Source organism: Podarcis cretensis, assembly GCF_951804945.1.
Source record: "Podarcis cretensis genome assembly, chromosome: 5".
In the NCBI taxonomy this organism is placed as follows: Eukaryota; Metazoa; Chordata; class Lepidosauria; order Squamata; family Lacertidae; genus Podarcis; species Podarcis cretensis.
The window spans coordinates 91,823,685-91,838,517 of record NC_137174.1 but is presented as its reverse complement, the minus strand read 5'-3'; the positions used below and the strand labels follow the sequence as shown (position 1 = coordinate 91,838,517).

The following is a 14,833-nucleotide window of genomic DNA, read 5'->3' as shown; positions in this document are numbered from 1 at the left end:
GCATTTTGTGGGGTTTTTAATGTTGTGAACTGCCCTGAGATCTGCAGATGATGGGAGGCATACTAATAATACTAATAATTACTGTAATTCGCTCTGCGCGGGGCTGCCCTTGAAGCTGTCCCAAAAACTCCAGTGGGTGCAGAATGCTGCAGCGAGGCTCCTCACAGGGTCTCTGTCATGGGAGCATATTCACCCAGTGCTTTTCCAGCTGCACTGGCTCCCGGTGGAGTACAGGGTCAGATTTAAGGTGCTAGTTTTGACCTTTAAAGCCCTTCACGGCCTAGGACCCTTGTACCTACGGGACCACCTCTCCCAGTATGCCCCACGGAGAGCCTCAAGGTCCATAAATAGCAACACGCTAGTGGTCTCGGGCCCTAAGGAATTTAGATTAGCCTCAACCAGAGCCAGGGCCTTTTCAGCACTGGCTCCAGCCTGGTGGAACGCTCTGCCTCATGAGACCAGGGCCCTGAGGGATCTGATTTCTTTCCACGGGGCCTGTAAGACAGAGTTGTTCCACCTGGCCTTTGGCTTGGAGCCAATTTGATTCCCGCCCCTCCCCCTCTTTCTTTTTTATTTTTCCTTTCTCCTCCTGCATTTTAATATTTTAATGTTGTATTTTAATCTTGTTTTTAAGTTGTATTCATTCAACTTGTTTTTATTATTGCTTGTTAGCTGCCCTGAGCCCGGCCTTGGCTGGGGAGGACAGGGTATAAATAAATTATTATTATTATTATTATTATTATTATTATTATTATTATTATTATTATTATTATTTTACTAATACAACTTCCATCAATGATGGCACTTGGGGTCTCAGATTTCAGCGGCATCCTGTGCAATGCCAAAATTCACCCTCACCTTCCATTCTGCATCATAGTTGTGGCACCCCCAAGGCTCTGCACCCAATGTGACCGACTTCGTCCCATTACCCTATATCTACCTCTGCTTCCATCACCCATAGCCAGCAGGGGGAGCAGTCAGGGATGATGGGAGCGGTAGTCCAACAACATATGGAAACCCAAGATTGAGAAAGACTGTCCTAGGCCATTGGCCATATTGGCTGGGACTGATGGAAATTCTACTCCAACATACATCAGGCACAACTTTGACTAACCCTGAAGTACATGCTTCCCCTGCAGTGTGAACTCGACTTCACAACTTGTCCATCCATGCAATTTGAATGCTAGACTAGTGCTCTGTGCTACTTCTCCCCTTGCATGTCAGTTGACTATATCTTTGGGTTTTTCATGAGAGGGTTATGTATACAGATGCTTGTTCATCCTTTGCTTTACACACTCACAAACTTGGCGGTAGTTATAACATGGTTTCACAGACTGAGGGAGGAGGGGAGCTGTCACGTTGATGTCATGGACGCTAGCCCATAGGTGCCCACCAAAACCAGCATTTCCCTGTTCAATCTGACATATCAGAACCTGTAGAACTGGTTTCAGTAGGGTTCACACACACCCAAGGCAAAAATAATGGACCATATGATTTGAGGGCCCGGATGGCCGTTTCACAAACCCTAGGTAAAGGTAAAGGGACCCCTGACCATTAGGTCCAGTCGTGATCAACTCTGGGGTTGTGGCGCTCATCTCACTTTATTGGCAGAGGGAGCTGGTGTTTGTCCGCAGACAGCTTCCTGGTCATGTGGCCAGCATGACTAAGCCACTTTTGGTGAACCAGAGCAGCACATGGAAACGCCGTTTACCTTCCCGCTGGAGTGGTTCCTATTTATCTACTTGCACTTTGACATGCTTTTGAACTGCTAGGTTGGCAGGAGTAGGGACCGAGCAACGGGAGCTCACCCCGTTGCGGGGATTCGAACCACCGACCACCTGATCGGCAAGCCCTAGGCTCTGTGGTTTAACCCACAGCACCACCCGCGTCCCTAGACCGCTCTTAAAATGTTACACTTGCCTTGTGCTGCTCTCTTCTTCCAGTTCACTGCTGGAAGAGGTGAAGGAGCTATACCTGGAGGGAGCCCATCAGAACGGGGAGATGATAGACCCGGACTTACAAACAGGACTCGGCGTGCTCTTCCACCTGAACGGTGAATTCAACAGAGCAATAGATGCATTTAGCGCTGCCCTCACAGTTCGGCCCGAGGTAAGTTTAACACTTTTGCATTAACGGGCTTTTGACACTCTCCTCTTCTGTCTGTTCTTAAAGTTGGGCCTGCATTAATGAGCTGTCACTCCTGCCATTAATACTCTGGTGCCTGAAATAGAAATCTTAATTGCAAGGAGAGAGCCCCATTTTCAAGAAGTTCTATTCCTGCCCCATTTCTGACTAGCCTGCAAATGAATCAAAGTTGTTTTATGGGGAGTTATCCATAGCTATGAGACATGTTCTCATGTTCTATGCCAGTTAATGGAGAAGGCAATTAATTCCAATCCCACCCCCTTCACCCTCCACTCCACCAGTCATTAATTTGAGGCTGCTGGCAAAGAGAGAGAGAGAGAGAGAGAAAAAACTATATATGTAAGGATTGCACCAATACTAGAAAGCTGCTGTTGTGTTTCTCAGGATTATTCATTGTGGAACCGTCTCGGTGCAACCTTAGCAAATGGAGATCGGAGTGAGGAAGCCGTAGAAGCTTACACGAGAGCACTGGAAATCCAGCCTGGCTTCATCAGGTCCAGGTACAATTTAGGAATAAGCTGCATCAACCTTGGAGCATACAGGTGAGAACAGTTCAGCCACCCTTTACATGTAACAGCTGGTTCTTCCCATAATTCTATAGTGGGACCATGAAATGGAGTCTAGAATGGGGCCATGCAAACTGGAGGAGGGTTGATTTCCAATGGCTGGAGTTGCTAGGTGACCAGGAGCAGAGAAAGGACCACCCAATTGGTGTCTACCCTTTATGGTCTCATGTATACCGTTAATGTTTGCCACTTGGGGACACAAGTTGCTTTATTTCCACCTACACCAGGGGTGGGGAACCTGTGGCCCTCCAGATGTTGTTGGATGGACTTCTCTCCCATCAGCCTCAGTCAGCATAGCCAATAGTCAGGAGTGATGGGAGCTGTCTTCAAACAACTTCTGGAGGTCCACAGGTTCCACATCCTGGTCCTGCAGCCCACCTGCCATGCTGATGACCGTTTTGCTAGCTTATGGCTCAAAGACTGATGTCTAAAGAAGGAATGGGGATGTGTTCTTAGCCCTTTTCTTTCTTTTTTTTAAAATAATTTTTATTAACCGGCCAATCAAATCAAATTAAATCCCATCACATAAATTCCGAATTACAAAGCCGAATTTTAAATTTTGTTGGGGGGACCCATATTTCAAGATCCGAAGGGGGATTCTGATCATCTTCTTGCTACTGCGTTAATGTCCAAATCAATCCAAATCAGTCCAAACAGAGTTCATAATTCTATCCAGTCTTATCTTGCTGTTTCCACATCACATCTTGTTCATATATTTTCTCTTTTTTCTTTATGATCTCTTCTGATAGTCTCCTTAAGCCGATAAACACCAATAATAATCCTGTGTGAATTTTCCGTTCTTCCAATCCTCAAATCGAGATGGTTTCCATATATCATCACCTTCATAGATAGCAGCGCTCTTTCCATCATTAATTACAGAACTGTCATTCTTAAGTCCCACTGAGGAGTTTCACCCACAATATAAAAACATCTCTATTTCTCTATTTCTCCTCTCAGACTTAAGTCCTCCGACAGAACTTCCCAATATGGCGACGGCATTTTTAACTGCGTCATTCCAAAGCTCTTATACATTCTACGCTCTTCTTAAAACATGCTTTGGTTCGAAAGTTTATTTCCACACAGCCTTAAATCCACAGCTTAAGTCCTTAAAACGACAATTCTGACTCGTGAGGGGAGGGGATTCTTGTTTAATCACATAAGGAAAGAAAGGAAAGTTTTCCCCCCTCCCCCATCAGTCATTTGCCATACCGTATCTTGGCGTATCTTCTCATGTTTTATTCTTGTCTTGTTTTATCAGAGATCTATTCTGTTAGCAGTCTTTACTCCCCCTCCTTCCTTGAGATATGTGCATTCCTTCATCCAAATTGTTTATTTTGAAGTTCTTGCAGCTAGTGGCACGGATCAGGGACGGCGTCCAGGAGTGCTGGAATCCCACAGGAGGGCTTTGTGCCTAGTGCCCCCATCCCCACAAATTTGGGGGTGGTATAGGGCACAGCAGGCAAGGGCAGTCCCCCCACCATCCGGGGGGGGGTAGGGAGGCTAATTACTCCCATCATAGCCTCCAAATTACCTCGTGTGGGTCGGAGAGATGTTATTGTCAGCCATCTTCCGATGCGCCCCCTAGTGGCCCCTCACCCTTTTCTAAATACTTGTAAAAATGAGCTCAAATGACACAACTCATGAAGGACACGGGAAATGGGAGGTCATGCATCACCCTCAGAAAAAATGGCCTTTCCCCCAAGCAGTTTCAAGGGGCTTCTCATTTTCATAACATGTCATTGCCCTGCAAAGCTGGTAGGCCAGAGTGTACTAGGTCTCCCTTGGTGGAAGAAAGGTGTCTTAAACTCAAAATGCATGGGATGGCAATTTCTTAGATTTATTGACAGTGGCAGGGCTCTGGATATTTGCAAGTGATTGACCAGATATTAGATATTAGACTGTAACTTCCATTAGCCACATTGGGTGGGGCTGATGAGCCAGAGCAATTTTGTTTTAAAGGGATTGCATTACCTGAGGTGATTCTGGAAAGAAGTGTAGAAAAATGAGATTGCTGAATATGATTCATGACACATTGCTGCTTCGGATTCTTGTTCTGCAGATGTGTTGGCCCCAATTTTTACACATATTCTCTTCTACCCAACAGAGAGGCAGTCAGCAATTTCCTCACAGCTCTCAATTTGCAACGAAAGAGCCGGAATCAGCAGCAGGTTCCTCACCCTGCAATTTCAGGTAATATCTGGGCAGCTCTCCGGATTGCTTTGTCTATGATGGACCAGCCAGAACTTTTCCAGGCCGCTAATGTGGGCGATCTGGACGTCCTACTAAAAGCTTTCAACATCGAACCCTGATGCACACAGGGAGAGAGAAAGACTCACACAGAGAGACACTTAACCAAGCCCTCAAAAGAAAAAAGAAAGCCCAACCCATCTAGTTCTATACAGAAATAGAAATATCTTTGAATTCCCTGCTTGGACTGAGAAAGGCGACACGGACACTTTGCAGCAGAAAGGGTTCTATGGGATGCCACCAGATCTCCAGAAAATTAAAAGCACAAAACCTTGTAAATATCACCTTGCTCAAGTCCACATGGAAACAACAGCTAGTATGGTGCATAGGGGAACTGGACAAAACAACTTCACCTGGATATTCCTTATGACATGTACTTGTACAAAGAAAATGGGTTTTGATTATCATGCTACCATGTGCATTAGAGCACAGGAAAGGTGTTGGGTAGCGTTTCCTCTGCCCCTCAAATACAGCCAGCAGAGGGGAGAATGGGTGGTTCCTCACTTCCATCTTCCACAGTTCCTTTCCCACATCTGCGGCCATCCATATGTAAACGCTGGAGTAGCTGCGTTTTCCCCACCGTTAGCAACCATCTACGGCTGAAACGTTAATTGGATTTTGATTCTGGAGTCTGGATCCCGTGAAGCCCTCCAAAGCAGAGATCTCATAAGATCCGAGAAGTCTACGCATGGAGAATTTGAAGGTTGAATCATATGCTGTAGGGGATGGGTTGTGCAAACAGAGGGCCATTTCTAATGCAGCACCGCTGATGCAGAGGGTTTCTGTATGTGCAGCAGAACTTCCTCTCCCTCTCCTGTTCTCTCCAGCCTCCTGGGTGCCCTCAAAACCAGCTCTAGATGGTTTGGGGAACCCTCTGGAGCAGATGTTGAGGGTGCATGGGGAGAGGAGAGGAAACGGAAATTCCATTACACCAGTGGAACGGTTCTGGCGCAGCATTAAATACAGCTGCTAAGTTGCAATTTGCACTAGAGAGTTTTTTTTGGGGGGGTATGCATGGGTAGGGCTGGCCCCAACTGTTTGGGCATCCTGGATGGGTACCTGGGTGCACCTCAAACCCCTTCCTGAATCCACAAATTGTCTCTCAAAACCCCATGCCCCTTTTTCTAAGAGAGGTAAACCTGTTGCTAAGAATGTAGCCCACCAACGTCTGTTTTCAGTGATTCTGCAGGGATGTTGCGGTTGAAATCGTGAGTTGGTACCTAGCAGTGCAGGAATGTACCTGAAATCACTTCCCAAGCAGTCAGGGGGTGTTTTGTGCAGTTGCTAGGTAGCTGCCACACAGGTTTCTTTCCCCTCCATCAAGCAAGCAGACACTGTTAGCGGGTGATGGCAGAGTGTTCAGCAGCTGGCTGCCCAGTGCTCTGGTCAGAGGTCCACTGTGTCCACCGAGTGTTGCTTTGAGCAGAGCTCGCAACAAGGACCATGATCAATGGGTTCATTTGCACTTTAATCTAGCTTTTCTGTTTTTATTTCTAAAGGGGGGAGGGGAATATAATATACTTTTTACACATTTGGAGAGAAATATGCAGTTTCAGCCATGCTGGCAAAGGACCAATAAGGAACTTGACACAAGACGCAGCTTCCTTCCAGGCTGTTTAAAAAAATGCAAATAGGAGCCATAAATTACAGTCAAGACATGGGAGAGGATATAGCACGGGTGTTAATGGGAGGCAAATGTCAGCAATCGAAGGACAGACATCTGTTCCCTCGCCCTTTTGGAAGAAAACAAGCAGATGGGCTTGCAGCCCCTGGTCTAGCAAAAGTGCTTCAGCTGATGCTGAACTATTTTGAGAAGGGATGGCAAAATTCTCCACTCTCCTTGACGGTACACGATCAGCTCCAAAATCTTCAAACTCGGTGCTTGAAGGAATTAAAAAATCCACTCAAGGTCACCAGGAAGTGAGCGAGCCCCATTTAAATGAATGGGAGTCACACTCCAGAGCAGATTTCAGTGGGGCTTACACGGAAGAAATGTCCTGATCCATTGGGTCCCAAGGAAATAAAGTGCCCTTTAATTCCAGTTGATTTCAGAAGTAGACAAAATGCTAGATTTTTAGATGACATTAGACATTTGAATGGAACGTTAAGTGCCAGAGCTAAGGCACATGAAGAACCTTCCATCCAAGATGGATTATCAGGATGTATCGATAATTCCATTTTCTAAAATAGTGAATATTTGTATTTTTCTTTTTTTTAAAAAAATAATATCACAAACTATGGTATAAAAACAGGGAAAAGGAGGGTATGCAGCATTTCATACTTGGGAATGTTACACACAGGGTATCACTTGGACTCCTTGAAGCCTGATCGCTTTGGCTTGTTTATCAGTGCTGGTGACTCGGCTTAGCAGGTAGTTCATTCTCAAACCTCCTTGAAAACATGGATGTGCTGGCACAGCCCAAGCGGAGAATGTTTCCTAAATGTAATGATGTTCTTTTAAATGATCACCCAGAACCATGCCCATAAATGTCAGATGTGGCTGAACGGCATCTCCCATCATCCCTGCTGGCCATGGGCCCATACTTGCCGGGGCTGATGGGAGTTGTAGTTCAGCAACATCTGGTGAGCCAACAGTCCCCCACCGCTGCTCTAAATTCAAGGCACCTTAAGAATTGCCTTGCTAGCTCAGACCAAAGGTTTATCTAGGCCGGCAGTGGGCAGAATAGTTGAAGATCCACTGGGAGAAGCCTGGCAAGTAGATTGGCAAGGGTTTCCAACTCCCAATCGTTTAACAATGGCAAAACAAAATGGCGCACACACCCTCATCCACTGTATCATTGTTGGATGAGGCAAGAAGGGGCAAGGCGGGTTACTTAGGATTGGATTTTAATGTGAAAGAACTGTGAACTCAGTTAAGTTATGGTATCTAAAACAAATTTCTGGGTTCAGAATTATTTTAATTTAGAGTGTACATCATTTGTCCCTGGCCCTGGTTGGTCAATCTCAGGATTCTAGTAAATAAGCAATTAAGTGGGTCCTGTGAGCCTAAAGTCTAAAAGCCACTGCTTTAGAAGTCTGTTTTCGGCATTAAGTGGTATATAAATTAATTCTTCTTTGTCATCGCTGAAGCCAGCACTGCTGTCTCCAACAGCTGATAGCTATATGCTCCAGGCAAATTCATAAACGGGGATATGATAGCTGATCGGTAGGCCTACACACAAGGTCCCAGAAGCAGAGTGCATTTCAAGAAAAAAAAGAAACCATTCAGTAGTAATAAGCAAAGATCTTTACACAGACAGCAATAAAACTTAGGATGTAAATGCCCCAATCCATCTTGCCATTCTTTCTCTGCATGCAGCGATGCTACTACTGCGTATCTGGTGAAAACGGCCATTTATTTTTATGGCTTATGAACAAACACCTTTGCTGTCTCATTGCTCACAGTGGTGTTTCCTGCTTGGCAGGGGGTTGGACTCGATGGCCCTTGTGGTCTCTTCCAACTCTATGATTCTACAATGTCCAGATGCAACAGTTCATTAGCAAGACTGGAAACTGTTCAGAATAGTTTCTTGCTGTGTAGCCTGTTGGACAGGGCAGATCTGAGTAGAGCTGGGGGCCAAGGAGCACAATCTGGTAGGGATGTCCTCCAGCACCTTTGAAATGGACAACAATTTGGGTCAGACGACACACAAGTGGCATCTACTTTTTAAAAACAAACTGTATAGTCAACCAGAATTGGTGGTGGTGGTTTTCAACAGTACCAAGAGGCGGTTAACCTTCCCTCCCCTCCTTGTGGTTCTGAAGAAAATAGCTCCCTTCACCACCAAGCCAACAGGGTGGGCAGCTCACAACATTGCTTATGGGGGCTTCTGAATGAATAGCAGCCTGGGGTGGGGAAGTGGATTATTTTTTATTCTTCTTCTTTTTACAGGATTATGGTGCAAGCCTAACTCTTGCATTTACACACCACCACGCTGACTAAATCACAGGGCAGTTTTTTAAAGGATGCATGCTACAAAAGAGTGCAATTTTAGCATCATGTGTATTTCATCCATAGAAGGGATCTACTGTCTGTTGAAGGAAACCTAGACTTTGCTCCTTCTAGTAGTAGCCTTAAAGCAACTACTTCTGCTGCCCTGCTGATTTCTGTCCTCTTCTGTGTGCCGTGTTTTTTGCTCTATAAGACTTACTTTTTCCCTCCTAAAATGTAAGAGGAAATGTGTTTACGTCTTATGGAGCAAATGCAGGCTGTGCAGCTATCCCAGAAGCCAGAACAGCAAGAGGGATTGCTGCTTTCACTGCACAGCGATCCCTCTTGCTGTTCTGGCTTCTGAGATTCATAATATATTTTTTTCTTGTTTTCCTCCTCCAAAAACTAGGTGCGTCTTGTGGTCTGGTGCATCTTATAGAGTGAAAAATACGGTACTTCACTGTGGTCTCATTAACACCATACCTTTAAAGCACTAGAATACCACAAAGCACGGCTTCTCCCAAAGAATTCTGGGCACTGTAGTTTTTTAAGGGGGCTGAGAGGTTGTTTTTTTAGGAGACCCCCTATTCCTTGCAAAGAGTTACAGTTCTCTCAGAGTTCCCTGTGATTACCGGTAACTGCTAAACCAATCTGAGAATTGTAGCGCTATGAGGCGAACCGAGGTCTCCTAGCACCTCTCAGCATCCTTTGCAAACTGCATCTCCCATGATTCTTTGGGGGAAAGCCATGACTGTGCAAAGCGGCGTCATAGCGCTTTAAATCCATAGTGTGGATGTGGCCAGTGTCATTTTACTGCTCTGGTCCTGCTCTTGTGGAGGACAGGGTGAAGACAGGTTTCCTCCTCACACACGCACACATTGGAGAACATTGTTCCCTGCCTCCAGCTTTCAGGTTCACTTTTAGTGCAAGCTTTGGAACTCATTGACACTTGACATTATAAGCTGTGTCTCCATGGTAGAGCTACTTGCAGTAGACAATGCAGGATTGCTGCCCAAAGTGACATCCCTGTGCCAACACATCTTCTCCTTTCTTTTAGTCAAATGTATTATGTCGTTTTCCTGCCAGTGATGTGGAGCGACCAGGCGGAGCGAGGGCATGGGCACATCTGACTAAACTTTACGGAAGCAGGAAGATAAAATCAACATGGAAAAGGGGGGGAGGTGAGAGAATTGAACACAGGTATACCATTTTTGGCAGCAGCCCTGTGTCAAGTGCCACATGTAGATCCACTCTTGCAAATCATAGGGTGGTATTCAGCTAAGGTCCCACCATGCCTTTAATGCACTACAATGCCACTTTAAACAGTCATGGCTTCTCCCAAAGAATTCTGGGAGCTGTATTTTGTTAAGGTTGCTGAGAGTTGTTGGATACCCCTATTCCCCTTCCAGAACTACAATTTCCAGAATCCCTTGTGAAGAGTGATTGATTGTTAAATCACTCTGTAGGCTGTAGCTCTATGAGAGTCTCCTAGCAACTTCCAGCTCTCTTAACAAACTACAGCTCCCAGAATTCTTTGGGGGAAGCTGTTCAAAAAGGTATCATACTGCTTTAATTGCATGGTGTGGATATAGCTTTAGTGATGTTCAATAATTTCATTGGGTTTACTCTTGATTAAAACATAGCTGAATACTACCCATAGTTTCTGCAGCTTCAAATTTATTCTAGCAGAGCAGTTTTAAAAAGGAGCCTCCCTGTTTCAACAAAGCCTTCTCTTCCTGCAGTGTGTGTGTGTGTGTGTGTGTGTGTGTGTGTGTGTATACCCTAAACTTTGGTTTTCTTCTTTCTCATTCAAGACATTGTTTTTATGGCTAGTTGAGAAACTATATCTACATATAAATATTGTTTTTTGAGTTAGTATACATATCCCTCTCTTGATATATATTTATATATATATATTTATCCCTCTCTTGATATATATTTAAGGGGTTTTTTCTAATAGCAGTGCAAGTTTGTAAATATATATATATATATTTTAAGGAATTACATAGCCTCAGGTAGCAACGTAGTGCATGCGAGCTGTATTTAACACCAACCTAAAAAGCGCACTACTGGTATAACGCATGTCAAAAAGCAACAAATCTTTTAAACGTAAGTTTATGCTGTGCATGACTACATCATTAAGATAGCAAAATCAACACACCAAGCTGCGGTTCACTTCCCTTAGGTAACTGGGTTTGAAAGATACATCAGGTTAGCTATATAGTCTTAAAATGCGGGGACAGTGTTATGTTACTATGGAGTTATAAGAGGCGCATGGATGGCAAGAAACACACCTTGACCCTGTCATTAGCCAGGGAGGTGCCCCCCCCCAGGTAGCCATTGGTGAGCCAGCTCCATACTTCTGCACTCCTCTGAGGATTTACACTAGCCTGCAAATGGACATCTCCCCTCTCCTTTTGCAGGCAGGGTTTGAATCCAGGCAAGGGCTGGCAATCTGTCGATTACCAGCACTTACAAAGGTGCAGGCAGACCCTGCTTTGTCACAACCTTACCTGCCCCATGCCTGAAGTCAGATACAGCATCAGGTACAGGGCAGATGGGCACAGCTTGGCAAAAACAGCCCCACGGGCCAAATGGAGAGGCTTATCAGGGTGGCGAATGGCCAGGTATTGCATGTTTTGCTGCCAGACTTGGGGGAGGGGAATGAGTCCCATTTAGGACTCCTCCACCATAGGCACCAACATGCCTTGGGACCAGCTGTGGTCCATTGCTTGCAGATTTGCTGCTATTCTGCATGGCTCACAAATTGGAGGAGAGAGTAAGATGACAGGGTTTAAAGCACCGAGTCCAAAAGGAGCACTGAGCCAGGAAGAAAGGAGTCAAAAGTGGGATGCAGTCACTGCTAGCAAAGGAGGACATGTCATTAACCACCACAGGAATCAAGGGGCCTGCAGAATATATGGGGTTGTTACGATGGGGATACTGGGGCACAGTTACCTGAGGATATATATTCTTTCCATGCTGGGGCAGAAAGCAGTAACTGAGGTTGAGATACCAAACTACTAGCGACAGGCTAGGACAGAAAAACACAGACCCTTGGCTACAGCCTAATTCTCTGCAAAGGTCTTGCACTCTTTGCTTGCCTCCTTTTACAGCTTTTTCCCCTCGGCTCAAAACATGGTCACTGTTCTTGCCGAACATGTCAGTGGAACAGCAGCTGCACTTCCAAATGTAGAAAAACATACCATACTATTCTATTGCACAGACCGCATAGAGTTCCCATGTGAGTCATGCCACGTAGTGGGACTGAGGGAACACTAATCCACTCATGTGCTTTAAGACTACCTCTGAGTAGAGGCAGAGGAAGGAGCAGGGCCTCTAGGTCAGAGGATCTCCCAGAATGCAGCAGAGCATCAGGATTCCCACATCCAGCAAGTCAGCAAGTCAACAAGAACAGGAGAGCAAGGTTGGCTTCCCCGCCATAAACTGTCATAGTTTTCTTAAGTGGGCTGTAAGGTAAAGGTAAAGGTCCAGTCATGGCCGACTCTGGGGTTGCGGCGCTCATCTCGCTTTATTGGCTGAGGGAGCTGGCATACAGCTTCCGGGTCATGTGGCCAGCATGACTAAGCTGCTTCTGGCGAACCAGAGCAGCGCACGGAAACGCCGTTTACCTTTCCGCCGGAGTGGTACCTATTTATCTACTTGCACTTTGATGTGCTTTCGAACTGCTAGGTTGGCAGGAGCAGGGACCAAACAACGGGAGCTCACCCTGTCACAGGGATTTGAACCGCCGACCTTCTGATCGGCAAGTCTAGGGTTTGCAATTTTTAAAATAGTAATAAAGCCTTTATTCTCACTGGCTATTTTTGAGGGGTGTGAGAGAGAGGGAACCATGACAGTTAACACAGCTCGAGATGGTGGTGTAGACATGTCTGCCATCTTGGGAGCCCATACATCTACAACAGTCATTTTGACACATATGAGGGTTTGAAGGTACTGCTGGGGAATCGGGTGGATTCCCCACTCTCCTAGCAGGGGTTTGGTCAATATTCTCATCCATCATCATCCACCTTGGGTCTGAGGGTGTTAGGGCAAGGATGTTGAACGATATCTCCTCAGAGGGAATCTGAGCCCTCATCTCAACAGGGATGTGCTGGAAGGATTGCTATCCCATCAGAAGATCCACAGAGAAAGTGACTTCAGGGAACCAATTGAACGCGGGCCTAATGCAGCTCAGGATGCTTTCAAATCTGGGCTTCCCCACCTGGCAATTAAGACGTACAAAGCAAGCTCCTATTTGTGCAAATGGGGTCGCTTTTCCTAGGCCAAATTGCAACACAGGGATGGGATTCCTAGGGGCAGCAGCTGGGGAAGGAAGGGTTAACTGCGCCCTCCCTCTCCCTGCTCCCCACCCCCACCCAGAACCACATCCCTGGGCTGCCATTAAGGCTTAGAAGAAAAGATTTGTCTGCACGGTATATGTATATCTGTTAAAGAGGTGGGTGAATGACTGCCAAAGACATTGAAACTAGAATTTCTTTGTGTGTGCATGCTGCAGAGGTGAGAATTGAGGTCACCGTGTTCTTCCTATTCATACTCTCCTTCCAGCCTTTCTCTGCCATAGGAGAAAAACACATACTAAAGGCCAGCTCCTAGCTCTGCTGACACAAATCCATGGCTCGGTTGTTATTTGGAAGACCTTGGCCTTACGATGCTTCCTCTTCCTCCATTTGCATAATTTCCTCTCTGTGTATCATGAGTGGGCTGAAGATCGCATTTTACGTTCGCAGCTTTTAAAAAAAAATATCTGTACTATTTATCAACTGTAAATTTAGGGGAAATGTTTATAAATATATATTTTTTATATATCAGGTGTAAGGTTAAATAGATGCAACTAAGAGCATATATAGTTTTGAACAGAACCTTGTGCTGCCTCTGCTATACAAATTTTCAGTATCCTGAAACAAGTCTGGGTCTTTTTTTTATTATTTTAAAGCTCAAGTACAGTCAATAATAGCTTACAAGTCTGCAGCTCATTTGCATCTTGGTGGGTAATTTATTTCGTGGAGGCATCAATCCTGCAAAGATTTACCAATATATATATATATATATTTTTGAGGGGTCATTTACCAAAGGATCTTATTCCTCATGCAAACCTATATCCTAAAAACAAACCCATTTTCTAAGTCTGGATCCTTATGTGACCAAAATGGTATCATGAAGGAGGTGGTAGCAAAAGGCTTGAAGAAACCCCAAATTTGTGGAGGTTTATAAATACTTTAGAAGTGGGGGCATGAAAACAGACTATAGAGAAAGGACCTGGGGCCTTCTACTTGTGGATTCTCCATACAATGATGGCAGATCAAGAGCTTTTGCTGAAAACATCTGTGTTCCAAATTATAAGAAGTTTAAAGTATGGTCAGAATATAATACTGACTTTCGCAAACTCTATTAGGTTCAAAATTCCTGGAGATAAAGGCAAACACGAGCACGTCTTTGCAGGAAGCGGAGCCTTAAAATATGAAAGATGCCACTGGAAACCAAATAAATGGTTGAATGTTTACATTCACTTCCAAGAGAAACCCAGTCTGAGGAAAACATCTATGTGGTTTAAGGTTAGCCTGCAAATAAAAAAACAAAACATTTCTGCCTCTAAATACTTAGTGCATTATTAGCCGCATATAATAGTTAAAGAAACAACAGTTCTATAGTTTAATGAAGCTTCAAAGTGACGTTTCCGTGCTCTGCTCTTTAATGTAACCTATGCTTTTAACTTGGAACTGTATGGATATTTAGTGTGTTTTATTTATAAGGCTGATAAGATAAAAAATTTGCAGAGCACCACAGTAAATGTATTTTTGTACGGTAATGGAAGCATGCCTTCCTTTGATTCTTTTTCCACTTATTAAATTGTATTTATTTTCCTGCATTTATAAAATCGTGCAATTTTTAAATATGTTCTAAAATAAACTTTGTCTGTGGC

At 44.8% G+C, this 14,833-nt stretch overlaps 1 protein-coding gene across 7 annotated transcripts in view; it reads left to right on the top strand.

Annotated features, from left to right (window-relative positions):
- Positions 1-7,171, top strand: part of PEX5L (peroxisomal biogenesis factor 5 like) — a 192,532-nt gene extending 185,361 nt beyond the window's left edge. For all 7 annotated transcript variants that reach the window (XM_079977930.1, XM_079977928.1, XM_079977927.1 and 4 more), the window contains 3 exons: positions 1,944-2,109; positions 2,530-2,687; positions 4,816-7,171. In XM_079977930.1, coding sequence (XP_079834056.1) covers positions 1,944-2,109; positions 2,530-2,687; positions 4,816-5,020 — 529 coding nt within the window. In that variant the 3' untranslated portion in view covers positions 5,021-7,171. The remainder of the gene's footprint in view (positions 1-1,943; positions 2,110-2,529; positions 2,688-4,815) is intronic.
- The last annotated feature ends 7,662 nt before the right edge of the window (positions 7,172-14,833 follow it).